At 22.6% G+C, this 20992-nt stretch overlaps 7 protein-coding genes across 7 annotated transcripts; 4 read left to right on the forward strand and 3 right to left on the reverse strand. All coding sequences in view use genetic code 6, as the record gives it.

The window, feature by feature from the left end:
- Positions 1 to 925: 925 nt before the first annotated feature.
- On the reverse strand, positions 926 to 1756 carry TTHERM_00427470 (endonuclease/exonuclease/phosphatase family protein; the record flags this gene model as incomplete). The annotated part of the gene is made up of 1 exon (XM_001013826.1): positions 926 to 1756. The coding sequence occupies one exon, from the start codon at positions 1754 to 1756 to the stop codon at positions 926 to 928; it is 831 nt and encodes a 276-aa protein (XP_001013826.1).
- Positions 1757 to 2614: 858 nt separating this feature from the next.
- TTHERM_00427480 (endonuclease/exonuclease/phosphatase family protein) lies at positions 2615 to 3454 on the reverse strand (the record flags this gene model as incomplete). The annotated part of the gene is made up of 1 exon (XM_001013827.1): positions 2615 to 3454. The coding sequence occupies one exon, from the start codon at positions 3452 to 3454 to the stop codon at positions 2615 to 2617; it is 840 nt and encodes a 279-aa protein (XP_001013827.1).
- Positions 3455 to 4093: 639 nt separating this feature from the next.
- Positions 4094 to 4927, reverse strand: TTHERM_00427490 (endonuclease/exonuclease/phosphatase family protein; the record flags this gene model as incomplete). Its single annotated transcript, XM_001013828.1, has 1 exon — positions 4094 to 4927. One exon carries the CDS (start codon positions 4925 to 4927, stop codon positions 4094 to 4096), a length of 834 nt encoding a protein of 277 aa, XP_001013828.1.
- Positions 4928 to 6773: 1846 nt separating this feature from the next.
- Positions 6774 to 9704, forward strand: TTHERM_00427500 (cation channel family protein; the record flags this gene model as incomplete). The annotated part of the gene is made up of 4 exons (XM_001013829.2): positions 6774 to 7834; positions 7900 to 8580; positions 8814 to 9374; positions 9428 to 9704. 4 exons carry the CDS (start codon positions 6774 to 6776, stop codon positions 9702 to 9704), a joined length of 2580 nt encoding a protein of 859 aa, XP_001013829.2.
- Positions 9705 to 11166: 1462 nt separating this feature from the next.
- Positions 11167 to 15197, forward strand: TTHERM_00427510 (cation channel family protein; the record flags this gene model as incomplete). The annotated part of the gene is made up of 3 exons (XM_001013830.2): positions 11167 to 13334; positions 13683 to 14795; positions 14864 to 15197. The coding sequence occupies 3 exons, from the start codon at positions 11167 to 11169 to the stop codon at positions 15195 to 15197; spliced, it is 3615 nt and encodes a 1204-aa protein (XP_001013830.2).
- A 573-nt stretch (positions 15198 to 15770) lies between these two features.
- TTHERM_000427518 (cation channel family protein) lies at positions 15771 to 19729 on the forward strand (the record flags this gene model as incomplete). Its single annotated transcript, XM_012797060.1, has 4 exons — positions 15771 to 17956; positions 18078 to 18818; positions 18865 to 19392; positions 19456 to 19729. 4 exons carry the CDS (start codon positions 15771 to 15773, stop codon positions 19727 to 19729), a joined length of 3729 nt encoding a protein of 1242 aa, XP_012652514.1.
- A 472-nt stretch (positions 19730 to 20201) lies between these two features.
- Positions 20202 to 20729, forward strand: TTHERM_000427519 (cation channel family protein, putative; the record flags this gene model as incomplete). Its single annotated transcript, XM_012797061.1, has 2 exons — positions 20202 to 20362; positions 20429 to 20729. 2 exons carry the CDS (start codon positions 20202 to 20204, stop codon positions 20727 to 20729), a joined length of 462 nt encoding a protein of 153 aa, XP_012652515.1.
- Positions 20730 to 20992: the final 263 nt, after the last annotated feature.

A 20992-nucleotide genomic window follows, 5' to 3' on the forward strand; every position in this document is an offset into this window, starting at 1 on the left:
CATTAATAAAGCATATAAAAATATAAGAAATTGTTATTTATTACTTTCAAAACATTCTTTTCATGAAACTGCTTTATGAAAGAGGATTTTAAAGCAGAAATAGCTTAATGCATTTATTTAGTATTTTTTTATATAGAAAGCTATTATTAAAATATTTTATCAAAATTTTCATTTTACATTAATTTTAACAATTTCACTTGGAAGGAATAAAATAGTGATTTGTGTAATGAATCTATTTTTAATTTATATAAAGGTGAATCAGCATTTATTTATTCCTTTTAAAAATTTCAATTTTTTAATGCTGATAAATCTAATTCTAATAAGAGACAGACTGTATCAATCATCTTTAAATTCAAATAAATTACTGGTTTTAGCATGAATAATTTAAAAATATTTTTAAATATAATTTAGAAGACAAACAAGTTCAGTTGGTCTATTAATTTCCAAAGTATTGATTGTTTAATTTTTTCTACAAATATAAAGACATAAATGCTTAATTTTACATTATTTATTTATTTATAATCTAGATTTAATATGGATTTTTATTAATTTCCAAAGTATTTAAAAAATATAATTTAATATATAAAATTAATTATATTCACTTTTTATTTCAAATAAGATTTTATTTTGTATAAAAACAAATCCTTAAAATTCATTTGAGTTGTTCAAAATCCTCTTTAAAAAAATCGTATATTTCGGGTATTGATTTATTTGATAATACCACACTATAGTAATCACATATCAATAAAAAAGCTATTAATTTATTATTTATAGTTTTCCATACTAATAAAATAAATTGTAAAGATTAAAAGAACTTCAACCAACAATATTAAAATAGAATTATTTAATATTTAAAAATTAGTTTTATTTATTTAGAAAATTGTTTAAGTTAACTATTTATGGTATTTTTTAGTATTATTTATGTTCATTTTTTGCCTATAAAAGTTATTTCAGAGTAAAGACCATAGTGATCAGAAGGGGTGGTTACTTCATATAAATTACCTGGCTTTTTTGTATTATAAAGGGGAATAGGCTCTTTGCCTATAACTTCTATTTTAGTAGTTTTCCATAAATTAGACTATTTAAGCAAAACTCTGTCAAGTCTTTTCTTTATTTAAGGAAAGGTCACTCCTTAGTCACCAGGATGCAGCTCTAACCAGGTATCTTGATATTAGCTTGGTAGATAAGAGCTTTCATTTTCAGTTTCTAGATTCAAGTCTCCCATAAAAATACTTTCTGGGTATTTTGAAAGCTCATCTTAAATTACTTGTAGCTGATATTTACGGAACTCTTTGTTTTAAGGAAGGCTTTCTAAATGTGTTGTACCAATAGCTAAGTTTACTTCATTTACATTAATCACTCCTACTAATAAATTTCTTCCTTAATTGCTATTGTAATTTCTACAATAAAAAGAAATTGGGTACTTAGATAGAATCAACACATCGTAATTTTAAACAAATGAAGAGGAAAAGTAGTATTTACTGCATAACTCTTTATCTGAGCTTAACAACTATATAAAATATTAAGTAACTTCTTGTAAGCAAATAAAATCTGGATCATGCTTTAAAAATAACTTTCTCAATTCTTAATTCCTCTCAACAAAATTGAACTAATCAAACCATACATTATAAGAAATAAATTTAAGCTTCTATACTCCTTACAGTTTTATTGGTTAAGCATTCACTGGATAATAGCCCTATGGAGCTATTTAACAAGTTTGCTTTTAGATAATTTATTCTTTTTGCAAAGTATTCATTTTTTTATCTTAAAAATTAAATTCAAAAACTATTAATATCTCCTTTAGCTGTTTTTTATATAAAAGTTAGAATATAAATCTTCTAGTTGATATTATAGTAGACAAGTTTTTGTAAGTTTTTGTCAATAATGAATTTTTCTCAATTTTATTTCAGCTATTTCAACTTAAACAAAAAGATATCAATCAATTATCTTGTTCAATTTTCCAAATTATTTATATTCATTCCATATATTTAAAATAAAATTTATATAATATTTAATAGTTGATAAACAATTCTTTTTTTAAACGTGATTACAAATCAATATTTTTAAACCAGAGAGAGATATTTTTAAACAAGCCAATTTATTAATATTTATTTCTATAAGCAAATTAGATAAAAGATATGTAATATTTCATAGTTGATAGCTTATTTACTTTTTTAAAGTTAATACAAATCATTAGTTTTAAATGATAAATAAGAGTAAATAAACAAATTTAACATGATCATGCAATACTTAAAACATATAATATAAAAATCAATTCAATTTTTCATAGTTTATTTATAATTTTTATTTTCATAAATATAAATATTATTAAATAGAAGGTTTAATATATGAAATTTAATAAAAGTAAACTTAAAAAACAAAATCTTAGAATAATCATTTTATTTCTAAAAGCCTACTAACTTTTTAGCAAGGATAAAAGTATCTTTATATTAAAATTTTTAATAAATTGTAAAATTAGTGTCATTTATTTTTTCCTTATTTATTTATTTTAATCATTTTTAAGATTATTTTCAATTATAGAAAGAAAAATAATTCTAAAATAAATATTTTTTTTAGAAAATATTAATAATGATTTAAATTTAAAAGCTCAAATTCAACTTTTTTTGCCTATGAAACTCAATTCTAAATATAACCCATAGTGATCTGATGGAGTTATTATTTCAAAAGGGGCAAACTATTTGCTTTAATAAGAAGGAAGAGGATCTCTGCCTATTAGCTCTATATGTGAAGGTTTCCAATTTTCAGACTATTTTAATATTATTCTGTCAAAACGTATAGAAGGGTACTATTGACTTGCTTGCATTGTATGTCCTTCTTCATTTGGATGTAATGCATGCCAAACATCATAATATCCTTCTGGTATATTTTAATCTTCACTCTTTTTAGCAAAGTTAAAATCACCCATTAATATAGATTCTTAATAGCTTTTAAATTAATCTTCAATTGCAGTTAGCTGGCATAGTCTATAGTCATCATTATAGTCTATACTTTCTAAATGTGTAGTGCCAATTGAAATATCGATATCATTGATTGTGATAACTCCAAATAAAAGATTTCTTCCCATTTCACTAGGGAAATATCTACATTTAAAAGGAATAGGATATTTTGATAGAATTAAAACATCATATGCTTATACTAAACTAGATGAAGAAAAGTAGTATTTATCACATATTTAATCATCAGAGAAAATAAGTTATAAAAAATCTTATGTAACTTCTTGTAAGCAGATAAAATCAGGATCAAACTATAGAAATATCTTTCTTAACTCTATATTCCTTTCTTCGAAATTATGTTTTTCAAACCAAACATTATAAGAGATGAATTTAAGTTTCTCTATACCTGATAAATTGACATCATTACCAACTTTTTGAAACCCATGTTTTGTCTTTTTTACAGTTTGTTTTACTCTTAAATCTTCCAATAATAAATCCATTGTTTGAAATTCAACAATTTATTTTGCTTGAAATTAAAATTTGTTTGAAGATATATAATCTGAAAATTTTTGATATTTAATTAATTTTTGTCTGATAAATTTTCTTTAAAAAATTTTTTGACAGATTTTTTAATTACTTTTTAAGTAATAAAATAATCAAAAATAAGATATGACATTTTACAAAAAAAATTTAGATAGATAATAAATATAATTTTTGTTTTTTAATATTTTATCAATCACCTTTAAATTAGATTTAATACCATTGAAATAATTTTTCTTCTTTGTAATTAAAATAGAACTATATATACTTTTTCACTCAATAAATAATGCACAAAACATAAAAAGAAGAGTTGGACATTTGGTTTCCAATTATATTTATTATCTTCTGAACATTCAATAAAAGTATGAAGTCTTTTTCAATAAAATTTTTACTTGAAGAGTTTTTCACTTGAAACAAATTTAAATTTATCAAATAAAATTTAACTACAAATTAAAATAAATAAAATTATTATTGATAAAATTTCATATATTAAGTAAGACACGAATATAGCGAAATACCTTTCTAAAATCTAGCCATATGGTATCGCTATATTTATTTATTTAATTAAAAATAATTACGTAATTATGTTTATATTGAAATCATTTAGAATTAAAAGATATCTCTGCATAAAGACCATAATGATCTGAAGGAGTAACAATTTCGTATATTTGCTTTTTTTAGTGATTCTAATAATAAGGTATAGGATCTTTGCCTATAATTTCAATATGAGAAGGACTCCAGTAAGTAGATTGCCGTAAAAGGACTCTGTCAAAGCGAACTGAAGGAAATTTTTTACTTGCTTACATCGTATGTCCTTCCTCATTAGGATGAAGTGCTTTCCAAATATCTATATAATTTTCTGGAATGCTTTACTCCTCATTTAATTTTGACATATTAAAATCTCCCATAAAAATACTTTCATCATAGCTTGATAAAAGTTCTTTTATTATTTTTAACTATTCCATTCTATAATTATCATTATTTTTTAAGCTTTCTAAGTGAGTGGTACCTATCACAATTTTTCTATTGTTTATATTAATTTCACCAAATAAGAGATTTCTACCCATTTAACTTGGAAAAAACATCTACTTAAAAGATATTGGATATTTGGATAAAATGAAAACATCATATTAGTTTACGAAAGGTGAAGAAAAATAATATTTTTAGCATATTTCTTTGTCTTGAGCTAGCTATATCAGAAAAGGCTGAGTAACTTCCTACATACATATGAAATCTGGATCATAATTCAAGAATATCTTTTTTAATTCTATACTTCTTTCTACAAAATTATGCTGATCAAACCAAACGTTATAAGAAATGAATTTCAGTTTTTGTATTCCTTCAAGTTTTACTTATTAAGAAATAACGCTATATTAATTGTTATCAATTTTGCATGTTTGTAATTCTCTAATATATTAATGTAAATTATTCATTTTATATTAATTTAAATTGAATTTAGTATTTATTGATAAATAGTATCTATATTTATTTCAAAATTTGAGTATTTTTAATAATTATTGATAATTCTTTTTGTTTTTACTTTTTTACACCTTAAAATTAATAATATTTGTATTTAACATTGATCACGAAAATATTGCTTGTAAAAAATAATAATATACCAATAATTTTTGATAGATTTTGTAAAAATTTAAAGCAAGTAATTATAAATTAAATTATGATAATAAATTTAATTAATGCTATAAGAATAATTAATATATTTTATTATTTAACTTACTTTTTAATTAAATATAAAGGAATGAATTATGACTGTCTTTATGAATTGAATATGCAGCTCTATTTCATTAGAAAGTTTTAATAAATAAAACATTTAATTTATTAAAAAATGATATAATAACAATTCAAAATTTACTTATCTCTACTATTTTATTTATTAATTTATAATCTAATTGATTGTTACTGCACAGAAATAAATTATGCTGGATAAAAATTTAATAAATTCAATAGTTAGTTTTTGTTCAAAGCTTAAAAGGTTTATTTAATAAAGAAAAGTTAGCTAATTTATTTAAAAATTCTTTTAAATAAATGTAGAACATTTAAAATTACAAGTAAAATTCAGAATATGACTTATAAATATATGATAAATTCCAACTTGATGATAATACCCAACACTACAGGCCTATAAAAATAAGGAAATAATAGGAAAGTTAAGGGGAATAGGTAAGCTAATATTTATTAAATGATCAATACTCTCCATAGTAGAAGTAAAAGCTGATTGAAATAATGAAAAGAATTTAGCTACTGAAGAACAAGAAAAGGGCTAAAAAGTTAGTTAATAATCTCCCTTCTAGGATGTTAAAAAGTTTTGACGAAAATAAATTTAATTTTTTGAATGATAAATCATACGTTTATGATAAAGTATTTTTCTAGCTCTCAATACAGGATAGCTAAAATTTTAACAAAGATGATAAATCATAAAAATCTAACCATAAAGTTGATCATCTATGTATTTCGCCATAAATAATATAGAATAAATATAAAAAAAATACTTAGAATAGGGTAAGTGAGCTGAGTATTCATTTCAGTAAGGATGAAGTAATCTAAGAAAACAAATGTCAATTATTTTTTATTTATGTTTCAAAAGAAGCTAAAAAATGCTTAAGATTGCTAAAAAGCTACTTTAAACAATTAAATTTTACTGCGCAAAGATTAATAAATTCAGTACCTATAATTCAGCCTTCAAACATCATAAAGTTATTTTGGGACCTTTTTATCATGCTGACTGTTCTCATTTGCATATTTTTTCTTCCTATAAAAATAATATTTGACTTCGATTTCACTCAGCTTCTGAGTTAGTAACTTTTATATCTCATCTCTATTTCTCTTATCCTTGATATAATAATTAACATAAATACTGGATACTTCGAAAAAGGGCAGGTTATTAAAGAAAGATATAAAATATTTGTGCATTTTATAAAAAATAGGTTTTTTAGTGATATAGTATCGATTTTTCCTTTAATATTTGATATATTCTAAGAATTAGCCTCTGAATAATAAGATAATTAAAGCATATATTAATAGTAGACTTTATCTCATTAAAGCTTTTTTAAAGTGGTTTAACTGATGTTCTTTTTCAAAATATTCACACTCAGTTACAACTTAAAAAAAATGGAAGAAAGATTCAATTTATCAAACACTCTCATTAATATCCTTCAGCTTACTAAGTTATTTTTTACATTAATCTTAATCAATCACTTTTTTGCTTGTATATGGATTTTTATGGCAAAGATCGAAATGTAAAATGGATATTCTATAACCTGGATGTCCTATAATAATATCAATCTAAGTACATGGACTTCTCAGTACATAGCATCATTTTACTTTATGACTGTCACTATGATCACAGTTGGATTTGGAGACATTCTTCCAAAAAATGATCTTGAAATGGTTCTTTCTATTTCAACTATGATTTTCGCTTCTGGCGTTTTTGGGTACTGCCTAAATCAAGTTGGTGCTATTTTCAATAATTTTTTTTTCGTTGACAACTAGATAAAGAAAAAGTTATTAGAAATTTAGAAATACATGAGCAAGAAAAATATCGATTCAAATCTTTAGCTTTAAATAAGAGAATACTTAGAATATTATTGGAGAGAGCAGTCTGAAATGAGTGAAGAATAAGAATAGGACACTATATAAAAACTGAGTGAATCATTGAGATCAAAATTACTTTTCGAAGCAAATAAAATTGTCCTATAAGATTCACCTATATTTAAGCAGAATTTTTCTAAGTAAGTTATTGAAAAAACTGTGCCTTTAATTCATCAAATAAAATATACGCCTGAAAGCAACATATTAAAAAGAGGAGTTTAGGACGATTAGTCAATTTATTTTATTGAAAATGGCTCAGTGGAAGTTGTTTTGGATGCAAAACAAAAAAATTCTCAAAGTATTTATTTATTAAAAAAAGGTTAAAGCTTTGGAGAGTACACCTTCTTTACTGGCCTACCTAGAGTCGAAAATATCCGCTCAAGAGAATTTACAACAGTATTAAAAATTAGTAGATAAGATTTTCTCATGTTACTTTCTAGATTTCCTGAAGATGCTGAAACTTTTTGCAATGTAAGAGATTAAATAGCTTATCTTGAAGACTATTCAAAAATTAATTTAAAATGTATGAGCTGTCATTCATTATATCACCACATTAATGATTGCCAATACTTGCACTACATTCCAAAGAAAGCAAGAATAATTAAAAGTTATAATGACCTAATAAATATTGAAAATCTGTAACGATAAAAGTATGATAGAAGAGATGTTAATAAAGACTACTACTTTAAGAATTCTAAGGTTATCAATTTTGAGGTAGTAAAATAACTACAAATGTAAATAATTAATTTATTGGTTATTATTTATTTTTGAGAATAAAATTTATAAAAAATACATACAGGTATTTAGAAATAAATGAGAGTATTATGGATTCTTAGGATGAAACTTAATATAGTGAGGGATATTATAATACAGATAAAATAGAAAACAATATTGATAAGAATCATAAGAACTATTTGGACGATTGTTAAAAAATGAATAAAGCAGCCGAAAATGATTGCAACAGCTAAAATTATCCCATTTAAAAAAACAGTCTCTCCAAGTTTGTTTCTTCAAGTAACAAAGTAATAAATATAGAGGAATAGACAAGCCATGCTCTAAGTAGCAATTAAATACATGAAAACTTATCAGAAAATTAAATAAACAATGAATATGCTAGGTTTACTTCCTTTTGCAAAGAAAATTTTACCAACTACTTTGATAACAAAGCAGATTTTCATAAATAATTTTCTTTGAAAAGTGTTTAAGAATCTCCTATACTTTAAAATGAAAAATCTGAGAAGATAAATTCATTTTAAAGCATAAATTTTAGTGGTGGAGACAATATTTAAATTTTACTTAATGCATAAGAACTGAGTAGTCAGAGAAACAGAAGAAAAAGCTAACCAGATGAGATCCAAGAAGCATCTAAAAATAGTATTCAAAAATAAACTCGCCCAAGCTTTCTATCAACTTTTATAATTAAAAAACATAATACAACTAACTCTTTTAGTGAAACAACTGAAGGTTCATAAATTTAACTGTAATTTTTTAAATAGTTTATTAATTAAATTATTTATTTATTTATTTATTTTTCCAAATTTTGTTCTCATAAATAAAATTTATTTAAATTTTTAAATGCTAAAAATAAAATTTTTAATTTTAATTGATTGCAGTATTTAAAATTTTCTTATTTTAATTGTTATAAAAAATAAATATTTACAAAATAAGACTCATTAATAATAAATTTAATTAGCCTTTTACTTTAATAAAAAGTACTAAAAATATAGTCCAAGGTAGTGGCGATTGTCTAAAATCCAAAAAAGTAAAATAAAATAAATAAAACAAAGAGAGACATAGTGATCATTATCCTGAGCTTATATAAATATTTTAAGGCATAATTGCTTAAATGAAAAAAACAGAAAAACCTGAATAATATTTTTCTAATGAAAGCATTAGCACTGATTTTTAAAATGATATTTAATTTGGTTTTGATAAAATGAAGTAGTTTATAAAGTATAATCCAAGATTTAATTATTCTAGTGTGATTGGTCGTTTTAATTATCTGCAAGATTAAAGAAGAAAGCTTTTATATAAAAAAACTAATAAGAATTAAAAGATGAGACAAACAGTTCTATTAAGAAATTCATATTTCAAAAATAATGATTCCTTAAGAAGAAACTCAAAAAATCAAACCATTTTTGTTAATTAATATGAAAAACCTCCTAATTAAGATGCAGAATCTATTTCTTCTAAATTTGTGAATGCAAATACTAATATAATTCCTATCAGTGATGTAGATAGCAGTGGCATGAAAAACACAGACTAAGAAATTAAGTAAATAAAAAAATTTTTATCATCAATTATAACATATAAAAATAATTATAAAGATAAAAAGATTTTGCTCAAATAGACTAGATTATCATTAATTTAAATTAGATTTAAGCTATGTCTGAAAATATTTCAGTTATAAATTCCAAATACAATAACAGCTTAATTAAATTAGATTCTCCTCTACAAGATAGTGTTTATTAAGATTCTGATTTAAATAATGATTGTGATATTTAAAAGTATTATGTCAAAGAAGAAAGTGGACTCTCTAGTATACCATACTCATTTAATAGAAGAAGGTCTAACTTTTAAACAGTTTTCAATTAAAATTAATGAACTTTGCTTGCTTCTATAAAAATTTAAATAAATTAAAATAATTCCAAGTTACAAGAAATTAAGTAATTCAAATCTTAAATTCTAATCTCATCTTTTAAATTTCAAATATTTATTTTTATTTATTGATAACTATTAATAATCAATTAATAAATAATTTATAAATGAATTAGATAAATATTTCTTGATAAAAAATCAATTATAAAAATAATTAGCATCTCTTTTATTGATTATAACAATCAAATTATGTTTTATTTAAAATTCATAAAAAGTAATTTACTCTTAATTTTAAAATTAGAGTTTCAAATTAAATCAATTATAGTATATAATTATAAAATTTAAACTTAAGGATAAACAAACAAGCAAATAAATATTTTTATATTTTAGTTTTATGAATGATAAATTATTTAATTTTATAAGTATTCATAAAAAATAGCTTTTGGTACAAATTTATTTTATATAATTTATTTATTATTTCTATTATGATTTATAATTTGATATTTAAATAAAATATATGAAACCAATAAAGATTCGATGTTTAATACAATAAATATTTTACCTAATAAATAAATAACAAAATTTATTTATAATTAATTTTAAGTATAAATGCTAAAAGAATTAAAAATTTTTATAAATATAAAGGGATTTGATGTATTTAATACTTATTTCTAATAAGTTATTTTAATAAAAATTAATTTTTGTATTAAAACAAAATATTTATATGATCTTAATTAAAACCTTCTTTCATTTTAAATTATTAAAACTTGATTTTTATGTATTATTTTTTATAATTTATCAAAATTTAATAAACTATTTTGAATCAATAATAAAATTAATAAATAAGGATTTTATCAATGCTAATTTATATTAGCATATTATAATTTGCAATTCTCCATTTTTAATTTTTATGATTTGCATTTAGTTAAAAATGATACTTTTATTTCAAATAGCTCAGTTTAATTAATATTAAATAATCTTAAAGGAAAAAGAAATAATTAAGAAATATATTTTATAAATAAATACTTTACATATTTGATTGAATAAAAATATATTTAAACAAATTTAAATATTATTTTAACGAAAATATATAAATAGACTTCAATAAATCAACAAATAGAGCCTTATATTTAATCTATTGAATTACACTATATTGCATTGAGTTATGTAAGAGTGGTTTAAATTAAATATTAAAAGTTAAGGATTTTAAATTGTGTATTTACTTAGTATAAAATGTATTTAAATTATAATTCTTTTCTGTTAATTTGATGCCATTTCTTTGTTTGTTTGCTTGTTTGTATTTACTTGAAAAATAATAAATATTAATTCTATATAATTATTTATCTAAATTATTGTCTTCTTAATCTATAATATTATTGATTAAAAAAGTAGAAGAAATTAAGTAGAAGGAACTCTTAATTGTAGGTTGGTCTTTGGAGAATAACAGAATTAGCTTCTTTATTGAATTATGAGCAGTGAAAATAGAATTACTAGATAGAGTATTCAGAATTTTAAATAAAGCTTAAGAAATGATAGGTCTCCTATGAATTAGATCTCACATTTAAGAGTGAAAGGAGCTGAGACAAGTTAAAAAATTACAGATTAATATATTTTTAATGTGCAAGAGAAAGAAAAGTTGCAAAATATTTTCAAAAGGATCCAAAGTATGAAAGATCAAAAGAGAATCCATGATTTAGTGATGAATTTACCAACACGAATGTTGAAGAGTTTTAATTAAAACAAATTTGATTTATTAGACGATAGAAGTTATTTTTACAATGAAGACACATTTTTAGATTAAATAAATAATGGAGTCAACTACAAACGAAAGAGCTTAAAAATAAAAAATGTATCACTTTTTTTAGATTAATCAAAGGATGACGATGAAAACAAAGACATGGATAATAACTTAGAAGATGAGTATAATGTTGAGCCTATTTATGTCTAGACAAAATTTGATAAAATGTTAAAACTTTTATCTAAGATAATTGATAAAATTCCTATCATATAGCCTTCGAGTTCTTTGAAATTAATATGGGATTTAATTAATATGACTGTTATCATTTGCTGCTTGTTTTTTCTTCCTATTGTTATGGTATTTTAATTCTATTTCACTGATTTGATGAACTAAAATATGTTAATATCTATTCCTACTTTGCTCATTATAGATATTATTATCAACTTAAACACTGGATTTTTCTTCAAAGGCTAAGTGATAAAAAGCAGAATTAAAAATTTAGAAAAATATTTTAAAAAACACATATTCATTGACGCTATTTGTATATTCCCTTTACTTTTTACACTTTATGGAGAATATTGTAATATCGACCCTGATTCAGGAAATATAAACGCAAGCTATACGCCTATTCCTAGAATATTTTTACTCCCTTTTTTTTTTAAGATATTTACTCTCATTTCCAAACTCAAAAAAATTGAGGAGAGATTTAATATTCCAAGGTTAATTACAAATTTGATTTAGCTTGCTAAGCTGTTATTTACTATTATTCTAATTAATCATTTGTTTGCATGTCTGTGGGTTTATGTTGCTAAGTATGAAGATGATTAAAAATCATGGATGTAATACAAAAGTATTTCATAAAGTAGTTGGCAAGTCCAGTATTTGGTTGCTTTTTACTTTACAACTGTTACAATGATTACTGTAGGATATGGAGATGTGCTACCAAAAACTAATTTAGAATATATCCTTTGTATCATAACTATGATGATTGCTTGTGGTGTATTCGGTTATTCTCTCAACGAAATAGGGTTAATATTTAGTAATTTTTTTTAAGTCGATAACGAAATAAAGAAAAAGTTGAAATTAATTTAAAGATTTATGAGTAAAAAAAATATCGGTTCAAATCTTCAATATTAAGCAAGGGAGTATTTAGAATATTATTGGAGAGAGTCTGCTGAAGCAGATTAAGAATAAGAATAAAATATTATATCGTAATTGAGCGAGTCTTTAAGATAAAAATTATTATTTGAAGCAAACAAGATAGTTTTAAGAGATTCCCCTATTTTCAAACATAATTTTTCGAAAGGAGTAATTGAACAAACTGTTCCTCTAATTTAAGAAATTAAATACTCTCCAGAAAGTTTAATATGTTAGAAGGGAATTCAAGATGATCAATCCATTTATTTCATTGAAAATGGGTCTGTAGAAATAATACTTACTACTAAAGCAAAGTAGCAGAAAGTTTTGCTCAGATTAGAAAAAGGAGAGTCTTTTGGCGCATATACTTTTTTTACTGGTTTACCAAGAATGAATAATATCAGATCTAAAGAGTTTACTACTATATTAAAAATAAAAAGATAGGATTTCTTAAAGCTTATTTCTAACTAAGCCGAAGATTTAGAAACGTTTTGCAATATTAGAGATTCCATTACCTATCTTAACGATTTTAGCAAGATAGGACTAAGATGCAAGGGATGTAACTCAAATTATCACATGGTAAATGAATGCTAATTTCTCCACTACAACCCCAAAAAGATGAGAATAATAAAGCAATACAATGATTAAAAAAATAATAATCATTACTTTAGAGTGTCTTGCGAAAGAAGAGATGTTAATAAAAATCTCCATTACAAAAATTCTAGATCTATTGCTTAAACTGTTTACTTTCATATATAGAGGTATTTTTTTTATAAATTTTATAATAATTTCAAATTAAAAATTAATCAACCGAATAATCCTAAAATGTATTCAATTTTTCAACAATCAATTTTAAGGTATTTATTTTTTAAATATGAATTTTAATATTCAATATTAAAAATAAGAAATTTTCATCAATGGATTTTATTGATCTGGTAAATTCCTTCTATTGTCCAAACTAAAGGAAATATAATGCTTACCTTCAAAGAATGATTAAATTAAAAATAATATTTCTTTCTTTAAAGATTTGTAGCTTATTTTAGTTTTAGAGTCATTTGAAAATAATAAATTAATGATATTTAATTAATTTATTCATCAATTAAAAATAGATATATTGAAAATAATGGATCGCTTTTAGATTTATCTGATGAAGAAATAGAATACTCTGATGGACATTACAATTAATCAGATTATGATATTGATGTGGAAAACTATACATAAAAAGATAACAATGTATAAAATAAAAAACTTAAAATCCCAGGCTAAGAATTGAATAAACAAAAGAGTAACATAGAGCCTGAAGATTTCAATTCAGCATTAAAAGAGTTTTTTAGCTTAATAGGGCAGGAGCAATATGTTAATGCTCTAAATTTAAAGAAAAATAATACAAAAAATGAACCATAAATTAATGTATATAAAATGAATACCTTTAGTGAAAATGTGAGTGAGCATCCTTCTTCTATAAATGCAATTTAATCAATAAATAAAATTGTTATGCCAATAAGAGATAGGAGTTAGACATAGGAAAAAAATGAAAAATTTGAGAGACTTGAAAAATCAAGATCTTCGATTATCATCAATTAATACCAAAGGCAAACTTCTATCAACCTCAAAAATAACTAAAAGCCATAAAAAGATATATCAAGGTCTTTTAATGACAAAAATTTTGATTAATTGTCAGATAATTAAAAGCATGAGAAAAAACCTGCTAAACCTCATAAAAGGAGTAGTTAAACTTAAAATCATAATGACTAAAAGCTTGATGAAATACTAAGTCATCTTAAACATTTATTTACTCAAAAAGATACTGAATAAATCCAGACTACATATTTTAGAGAAGATAAATTCTCTATCCATGAAAATATTGAAAATAGTGTGTTTCATAATTTTGATAGAATGAAAATTTTTGTCAAGTACAAACCACGTTTTAATTATACTACAGTGATCAGCAAGCTAAATTAACTCTAAGAATAGCTGAGAAAACAAATACTATATCGTAGAAATTACAGAATGTCAAATAGGAAAAAAATTACTTTGTTTTCAAAGATTTAAGGAAATAAAATGATGGATAATTCTTATGAAGCAAGGTCTTGCTCAGTGAGGTAAGTTACTCAAAAGAATTCTTAATCTCCATATAATTAAGAAAATTCTGATAGCAAATACTTAAATGCAATAAAACTTTCTGATTCCACTCTTTGTTTTGAAAAAGAAACAAATAAAAAGTAATTTATATCAAATTTCATTTATTTAATTTATTACTTCAACAATTCTACCCTAAATAATTTTACAGATCTTCATGTAAGGTAAGTCATTTTAATGAGTCAAACTAAGTATAAAAAGGAGAATAGGCATTCTAAATAGATATAATCAATAACTCTGGTAATGATTTAATACAACAAAATAGTTTAAAAGAAATTAAAAATAATAATAATGATTCAAGTTTACATTTAGATAAAAGAACATCTGAATTATTTGATCATAGTTCATGTTAAAAAGCCTTAAAAAATGAAGAGATTGCTTTAGAAGAAGAATTAGAAAATCATGAACAAGCATTAGTAACAATACCACGTGTGATGAAAAATTAAACTACAAATATAGCTCATAGGGCATTATTTGATAAATGAATGAAACATATTTATTAAATTTTTAATATATTTTGTGTTATGATAAAATAAATTGTCCTTCCTTTTTATTAGAATAAATCAAAGTTATAAAAATTTTAATTTAAACACATTATTAAGTATTCGATTTACTTTAAATTTTTAATTTTCTTTCTTGTTTTTATTTGCTCAATTATATTTTTGTAATGAAAGATTCATTTTTCTCAAAATTTATTTATTTTTTTTAATTTTCTTAAGTTTTTAACAATATTTTATGCCTTGTTTAAATTAATAAAAAAGAAATAGAAAAATTATTTCACCTCTTTATGCTTTTTTCTATCTAAATTTTACAAATAATTATCAAAAGCAATTAATTAATTAGGGTAAATTAAAAATTTGTTATTATTTAAATGAAAATTTAAAGAAAAAACTTTTTAATAAGTCTTAGTTATTAATTAAACAATAAATTTGTTTATTTATTTACTCATTATCTAGATAGATAAATAGCTGATTAATTAGTTCTACTATTAAATGTAAAATAGTTATTAAGGAGGAGAAAGAAGCTTTACAATTTTTTCTCCTAAATTACAGAATAACATGAGTATAAATAAATCTCATAACTTATTAAAAAATTCTATTAAAGAGAGAAAAGAGCATGATTAGTACAGCGAAGAGTGGAGTCCGAATTCATAAATGAAGCTGTAGCATGTTCTTTAATATATAAAAAGACTAAGAGATTAGAAGCGTGCTTATAATTTAGTGATGAATTTACCTTCAAGAATGTTGAGAAGTTTTGATAAAAATAAATTTGATCTTTTAAACGATAAAGCTTTTCACTATGATGAAAAGACATACTTATAGTTAATAAACTAAAATAATATTAATAATAATAATTTATAAAACAATATAAGCTAAACACAAGAGCCTAAGAATTAAGACAAAACTAGGCAAACTTAAAGCTTAAATTTATCTAATTCTAGATATAATAACTATTTTGAGTAGGATTCTGTTCTTTGTGACAAAAAAAAATAATAGACAAACAGTATCAGTAAGTAAATAAGCTAAATTTAAATTAAGAATTTGAAAGATAATTTAATAACAATTAAGTCATCTATTGTTAAAATACTTGAGTAAATTCCAGTAATACTGCCTTCAAGCCCTTTGAAGTTTATTTGGGATTTGATTTTCATGATTTTATTAATTATTTGCCTATTTTATTTACCAATTACTATTTCATTTGGATTCATATTCCCTGATTTGATTTCTTAATGCTATTTGATAACTATTCCTACTTTGATATTGTTAAACACATTCTTCTAAATTAATACTGGGTACTATAAAAAAGGATAAGTAATAATTAGTAGATTTAAAATTATTAAAAAATATGTAAAAAAAACACTCATCCAAGACCTTATTTGTGTTTTCCCACTTACATTCACACTTTATTATTAAACTTATAAATACTAACAGAAATAGTATTAAGATATTGATGAAAATAATGCTTCCTTTTAACTTCTCCTTTTGCCTTTTATTTTCAAAGTTTTCTCTATAAATGCAACTTTAAAAAATTTTGAAGAAAGATTTAACTTACCTAAATTCTTGCTCAATATGATTTAATTGGCCAAGCTTTTATTAACAATAATTTTTATTAATCACTTATTTGCTTGCCTCTGGCTTTACATAGCTCGTATAGAGAGAAAGTATGGCGTAGATTAAATTTGGTTGAACTATAACAATATTCAAAATGCTAATTGGTCTCAACAATATGTAGCTGGTTTCTATTTTATGACTGTAACCATGATAACTGTTGGCTATGGAGATTTCCTACCATTAAATTAACAAGAGTAAATTCTCAGTGTTATAACTATGATGCTAGCATGTGGTGTTTTTGGTTATACTTTAAATGAAGTAGGATCAATATTCAATAATTTTTTCTAAGTCGATAGAGAGATTAAAAGAAAATAAATTCTAATTTAGAAATTCATGAGTACAAAAAATATTAATAAAAGATTATAATATCAAATAAGAGAGTATTTAGAATATTGTTGGAGAGAGTAGGCAGAGACTGATTATGAAGAAAAGTAGATGATAATTGATTAATTAAGTGATTCACTTAGATAAAAACTACTCTTTGAAGCAAACAAAATTGTTCTGAGAGATAATCCAATATTTAAGCAGAATTTTTCAAAAAATGTTATTGAAAAAACTGTGCCTTTGATTCTAGAAATGAAATATTCCCCTGAGAGTATAATTTGCTAAAAAGGAGTATTGGATGATTGCTCTATTTATTTTATAGAAAAAGGATCAATCGAAATTGTACTGAATCCTAAGGGAAACAATCAAGTATAGCTATTAAAGCTGAACAAAGGTGAATCGTTTGGATCTCATAGCTTTTTTACTGGTCTTCCAAGGATTAATAATATCAGATCGTGTGAATTTACAACTGTTTTAAAGATAAAAAGACAAGATTTCTTGTAATTGTTATCATGCTATCCTGAAGATTATGAGACTTTTTGTTTCATTCGCGATCAAATAAACTTTTTGAATGACTATTCAAAAATAGGATAAGTTTGCAAGAGTTGTAGCTCAAGCTATCACATGATAAATGATTGCTAGTATCTTCATTACATATCAAATAAGGCTAGAATAATTAAAATGTATAATGATGAGAATAATATCAATTAAACTGAAAGAACTCCTCATTAACGAAGAAATCCTAATGTTAATTATCACTACAAGAATTCATTAGTCATTTAACATGATGTTGTTAAGCAAAATTTAATGTAATCTGAAGATATTTTTTAAATTGATCTTTTAACAACTATCAATAAAATAATTTAAAAATGAATTTTCTGTTTTTTTATTTTAAATACCTGATTAAATTATTTAAATTTAATTTAATAGCTTCTTGGAATAAAATGAAAGTTTACTAAATTTTAGTGATGAAGATACTGAATTTTCAGACGGATATTATAACTAAGAGAGTTTAAGAGGATAGTAAAATATTTAAAGATATCCCAATACAGATGGATCAAATTTCAAAAAAAACATCTTTCTTATCTCTGAGCAATCTACACTTAAAGAATAAGAAAACGATAGCAATTTTAAGTATCCACTTACTAAAAAGAACACGATATCAAAGTTTGGATAAGATTATAATCATACTGTTAGCAGAAGTTTAAATACAATAGATAAAAATTTAGATAGTGCTCTTGAAAATACAACATTTTAGAATGATATTTTATCATTAAATATCCCAGATATTTCCTAATAATAATAGAACATTTAATTTAATTCACCTTCTCTTGAATATGATGCTACAAGCAAAAAAAATGTAATAACACCTTCTTCGAGAAAAAATTATGATATGTAATTCAATACAATCAATAGAATGAGAACAAATACAGCTGATAAAAGTGAGAATAATTACGATTAAAATATTTCATTTAACTAAGCTTATTAGAACTTTTCTTGTGAAGCAAATAACAGGTAAGGTTTATAGACTAAGCTATAAAATTAATAAGCGAACGAAGATTCATTTGCTAAAAAATCCAAATCGATTTCTCATTAATAGCAAAAGAGTTTAAAAAACCGCAGTTAAATAAGCTAAGATGAGTTTGAAAAGACCCTTTCATCAGAAAATAAGTAATTAATTTATAAAAATTAATTATTTTAAAAAAATGAAAATTAGAAATATGTAGGGATCAAATGGGAATGACAGGAAAAAAAATAGATTGCAAAAAAGCCCTACCGAATAAATTAGTTTGATTTTAAAGCAAGTAAAAATACTTGTAAATCAAAACTAGCATAACTAAATTAATGAAAAGAAAAAAACATAATAAATGGAAGATGATATTGGATAGTTTGATATCTTTTTAAATTTTGAAAAAATGAGATAGTTTATTAAATATAACCCTAGATATAATTTCTCTAGTGTAATTAGTAGATTCAATTAGATTCAGGATTTGAAAAATAAAAATATTAGAAGCAAAAAATCTTGTAGAATTAAAAAGCTAACTACACAAGTGTTGACAAAGACATAGTTTAACACTTAATTAGATTCAAAAAAGCTTTAAAAAAACATATCAAGTAATAAGCAAATCACAAATAATTAATATGAACATACAGAATCAAAACAAGATTCTAAAAAAGTTCATACCTATTCTGCTAAGTAAGATTCTGATCTAGATCCTACCTCTTAAGAAACATAAAGCTAAAAGTAATTAATTGACTTTATAAACATTTTAAATTAAAATAAATAAAATTAAAATATTTAATTCAGCCCGAAGAATTTTTCGAAAGCAAATAACTTTAATAATGATATCAGCTTTTAAGTTGGAAACATATAATAGACAATATCCTAAATTATTGAAGGAATAAATAAAAAATAGTAATTAGAAAATTTTAGCATTAATCCAAATAGGCGTGAATTAGATATAGATTCAAATAATAATAGCGATATTATGAGTGAATCCAGTTTTTAAAGCAAATTTGGTATTAATAAATTTTAATAATAATAAGTAGGTGCTTTCGAACGACTAAAGAAAGATTATTGAAACAAAACTTTATTAAATTAAAAACAAAAATAAAGGAAAATTTCTTTTAATAAAATTTAACTATTTTCAAACTCGTATTTCTTTATAAATTATAGAAAATATTTGTTTTCTCACATTTTTTTTTGTAAATCATTAAATATTTTTCCCATAAAATTTTTTTCTGAAGCCATAGGACAAAAAATCCTGAATATCCATACTCTTTTAATAATTATCATTCATTTAAAAATTTAATGATATTTAATGCAATTAATTTATTCATCAATTAAAATAGATATATAAAAATCAGTATGTTTCATAATTTTGATAGAATGAAAATTTTTATGAAATACAAACCACGTTTTAATTATATCACAGTGATCAACAAACTTAATTAACCCTAAGAATAGCTAAGAAAATAAATTCTATTTAATAGAAATAATATAATGTCAAATAGGAAAAAATTTCTTTGTTTTCTAAGATTTAAGGAATTAAAATGATGGATATTTCTTATGAAGCAAGGTCTTAATCAGTTAGGTAAGTTATTCAATAGCATTCTTAATCTCCATAAAATTAAGAAAACTCTGATAGTAAATACTTAAGCGCAATAAAACTTTCTGATTTCACTCTTTGTTTTGAAAAAGGAACAAATAAAAAGTAATTTATATCAAATTTATTTAATTTATTACTACAATAATTCTACCTTTTTAATACAAAAAATAGCTTAAAAGAAGGTAAAATTAATAAAACTGATTCAAGTTTGCATTTAGATAAAAGAACATTTGAATTATTTGATCACAGCTCATGTAAAAAAGCCATAAAAAATGAAGAGATTGTTTTACAAGAAGAATTAGAAAATTACGAACAAGCTTTAGTTACAATACCACGCGCGCTTGATGAAAAATTAAACCACAAATAATATAGCTTGATAAACGAAACATATTTATTAAACTATCCTTCCATTTTTTATTAAGATAAATCAAAGCTATAAAAATTATACTTTGAATACATTTTTAAATATTGAATTTACTTTAAATTATTAATTTTCTTAATTTTTTTAGTTTAATTTATTATTTTTTCACACTTTAAATATTATTTTTTTTTGCAAATTTATTTATTGGTGTTTTTTTATTTTTTTAAATTTTTAACTATATTTTTATGTATTGCTTAAAGGGAAAAAAAATATGTAATTAAAAAAGTTAATTATACAGCTATAATATTATATCATTTTTCATTTTAATTTACCTATTTCTGTCTATATTTTGTTAAGAATTTCAACAAAAAAGG

Source organism: Tetrahymena thermophila (assembly GCF_000189635.1).
Source record: "Tetrahymena thermophila SB210 genomic scaffold scf_8254671, whole genome shotgun sequence".
Taxonomy (NCBI): domain Eukaryota; phylum Ciliophora; class Oligohymenophorea; order Hymenostomatida; family Tetrahymenidae; genus Tetrahymena; species Tetrahymena thermophila.